The sequence below is a fragment of the Rhea americana genome, unplaced genomic scaffold, assembly GCF_003343005.1.
Source record: "Rhea americana isolate MKP2758 unplaced genomic scaffold, rheAme1 scaffold_869, whole genome shotgun sequence".
Classification (NCBI taxonomy): Eukaryota; Metazoa; Chordata; class Aves; order Rheiformes; family Rheidae; genus Rhea; species Rhea americana.
This window is the reverse complement of record NW_028187054.1, coordinates 15591-16687: the sequence shown is the minus strand read 5'-3', so window position 1 is coordinate 16687 and position 1097 is coordinate 15591. Positions and strand designations below refer to the sequence as shown.

General features: G+C 70.8%; 1 protein-coding gene across 1 annotated transcript in view; it reads right to left on the bottom strand.

The window, feature by feature from the left end:
- Window positions 1-4: 4 nt before the first annotated feature.
- Window positions 5-1097, bottom strand: part of LOC146584999 (uncharacterized) — a gene marked incomplete at both ends in the record, with an annotated part of 16679 nt that continues 15586 nt past the window's right edge. Inside the window, one exon of the mRNA XM_085323736.1 lies at window positions 5-1097. This exon is cut by the window's right edge and continues 8 nt beyond it. Coding sequence (XP_085179862.1) covers window positions 5-1097 — 1093 coding nt within the window.

Genomic DNA, 1097 nt, shown 5'->3' with positions numbered 1-1097 from the left:
CCTTGGCCGCCGGCGCGGGCTTGTCGCCGGCGTGGGTGCGCTGGTGCCGGTTGAGGTGGGAGCTGCGGCTGAAGCACTTGCCGCACTCGGCGCACTTGTAGGGCTTCTCGCCGGTGTGCACGCGCTGGTGGATGGTGAGCTCGGAGCGCTGGATGAAGCTCTTGCCGCACTCGGAGCACTGGTAGGGCTTCTCGCCCAGGTGCGTGCGCTGGTGGGTGATGAGGTTGGAGCTGACGCTGAAGCACTTGCCGCACTCGCCGCAGCGGTAGGGCTTCTCGCCCGTGTGCATGCGCTGGTGGATGGTGAGGTCCGACTTCTGGATGAAGCTCTTGCCGCAGTCGCCGCAGGCGTAGGGCTTCTCGCCCGTGTGGATGCGCTGGTGCTTCACCAGCGCCGAGCGCTGCCCGAAGCCCTTGCCGCAGTCGCCGCACTTGTAGGGCTTCTCGGCCGCCGCCGGCGGCTCCTTGCCGCCGCCCAGGCTCTTGCCGCAGTCCATGCACTGCTGGGCGCGGGCGCGCGGGTGCACCGCCGCCGCCGCGCCCAGGCTCTTGCCGCAGTCCGTGCACTTGCGGGGCTTGGCGCGGGGCGCCGGGCCGGCGGCGTAGCTCTTGCCGCAGTCGGCGCACTGCTGCAGCCGCTGCCCGGCGTGCACCCGCTGGTGCTTCACCAGGGCGCCGCTTTGGCCGAAGCAGCGCCCGCACTCGGAGCACTTGAAGAGCTTCCCGTGCTGGTGGGCGGCCAGGAAGCCCTGGAGGTGCTCGGGGCAGCGGTAGGAGGCCTGCTCGGCGGCGTGGATCTTCTGGTGCCGGTCCAGGTGGGAGCTGACGCTGAAGCTCTTGCCGCACTCGGGGCAGGTGTAGGGCCGCTCGCCCGTGTGCACCCGCTGGTGCCGCTCCAGGTCGGAGCGCTGGATGAAGCTCTTGCCGCAGTCGCCGCACTGGAAGGGCCGCTCGCCGGTGTGGATGCGCTGGTGCTGCGTGAGGTTGGAGCTGCGGCTGAAGCTCTTGCCGCAGTCGCCGCACTGGTAGGGCCGCTCGCCGCTGTGGGTCTTGCGGTGCTTGGAGAGCGAGGCCCGCTGCGCAAAGCACTTGCCGCAC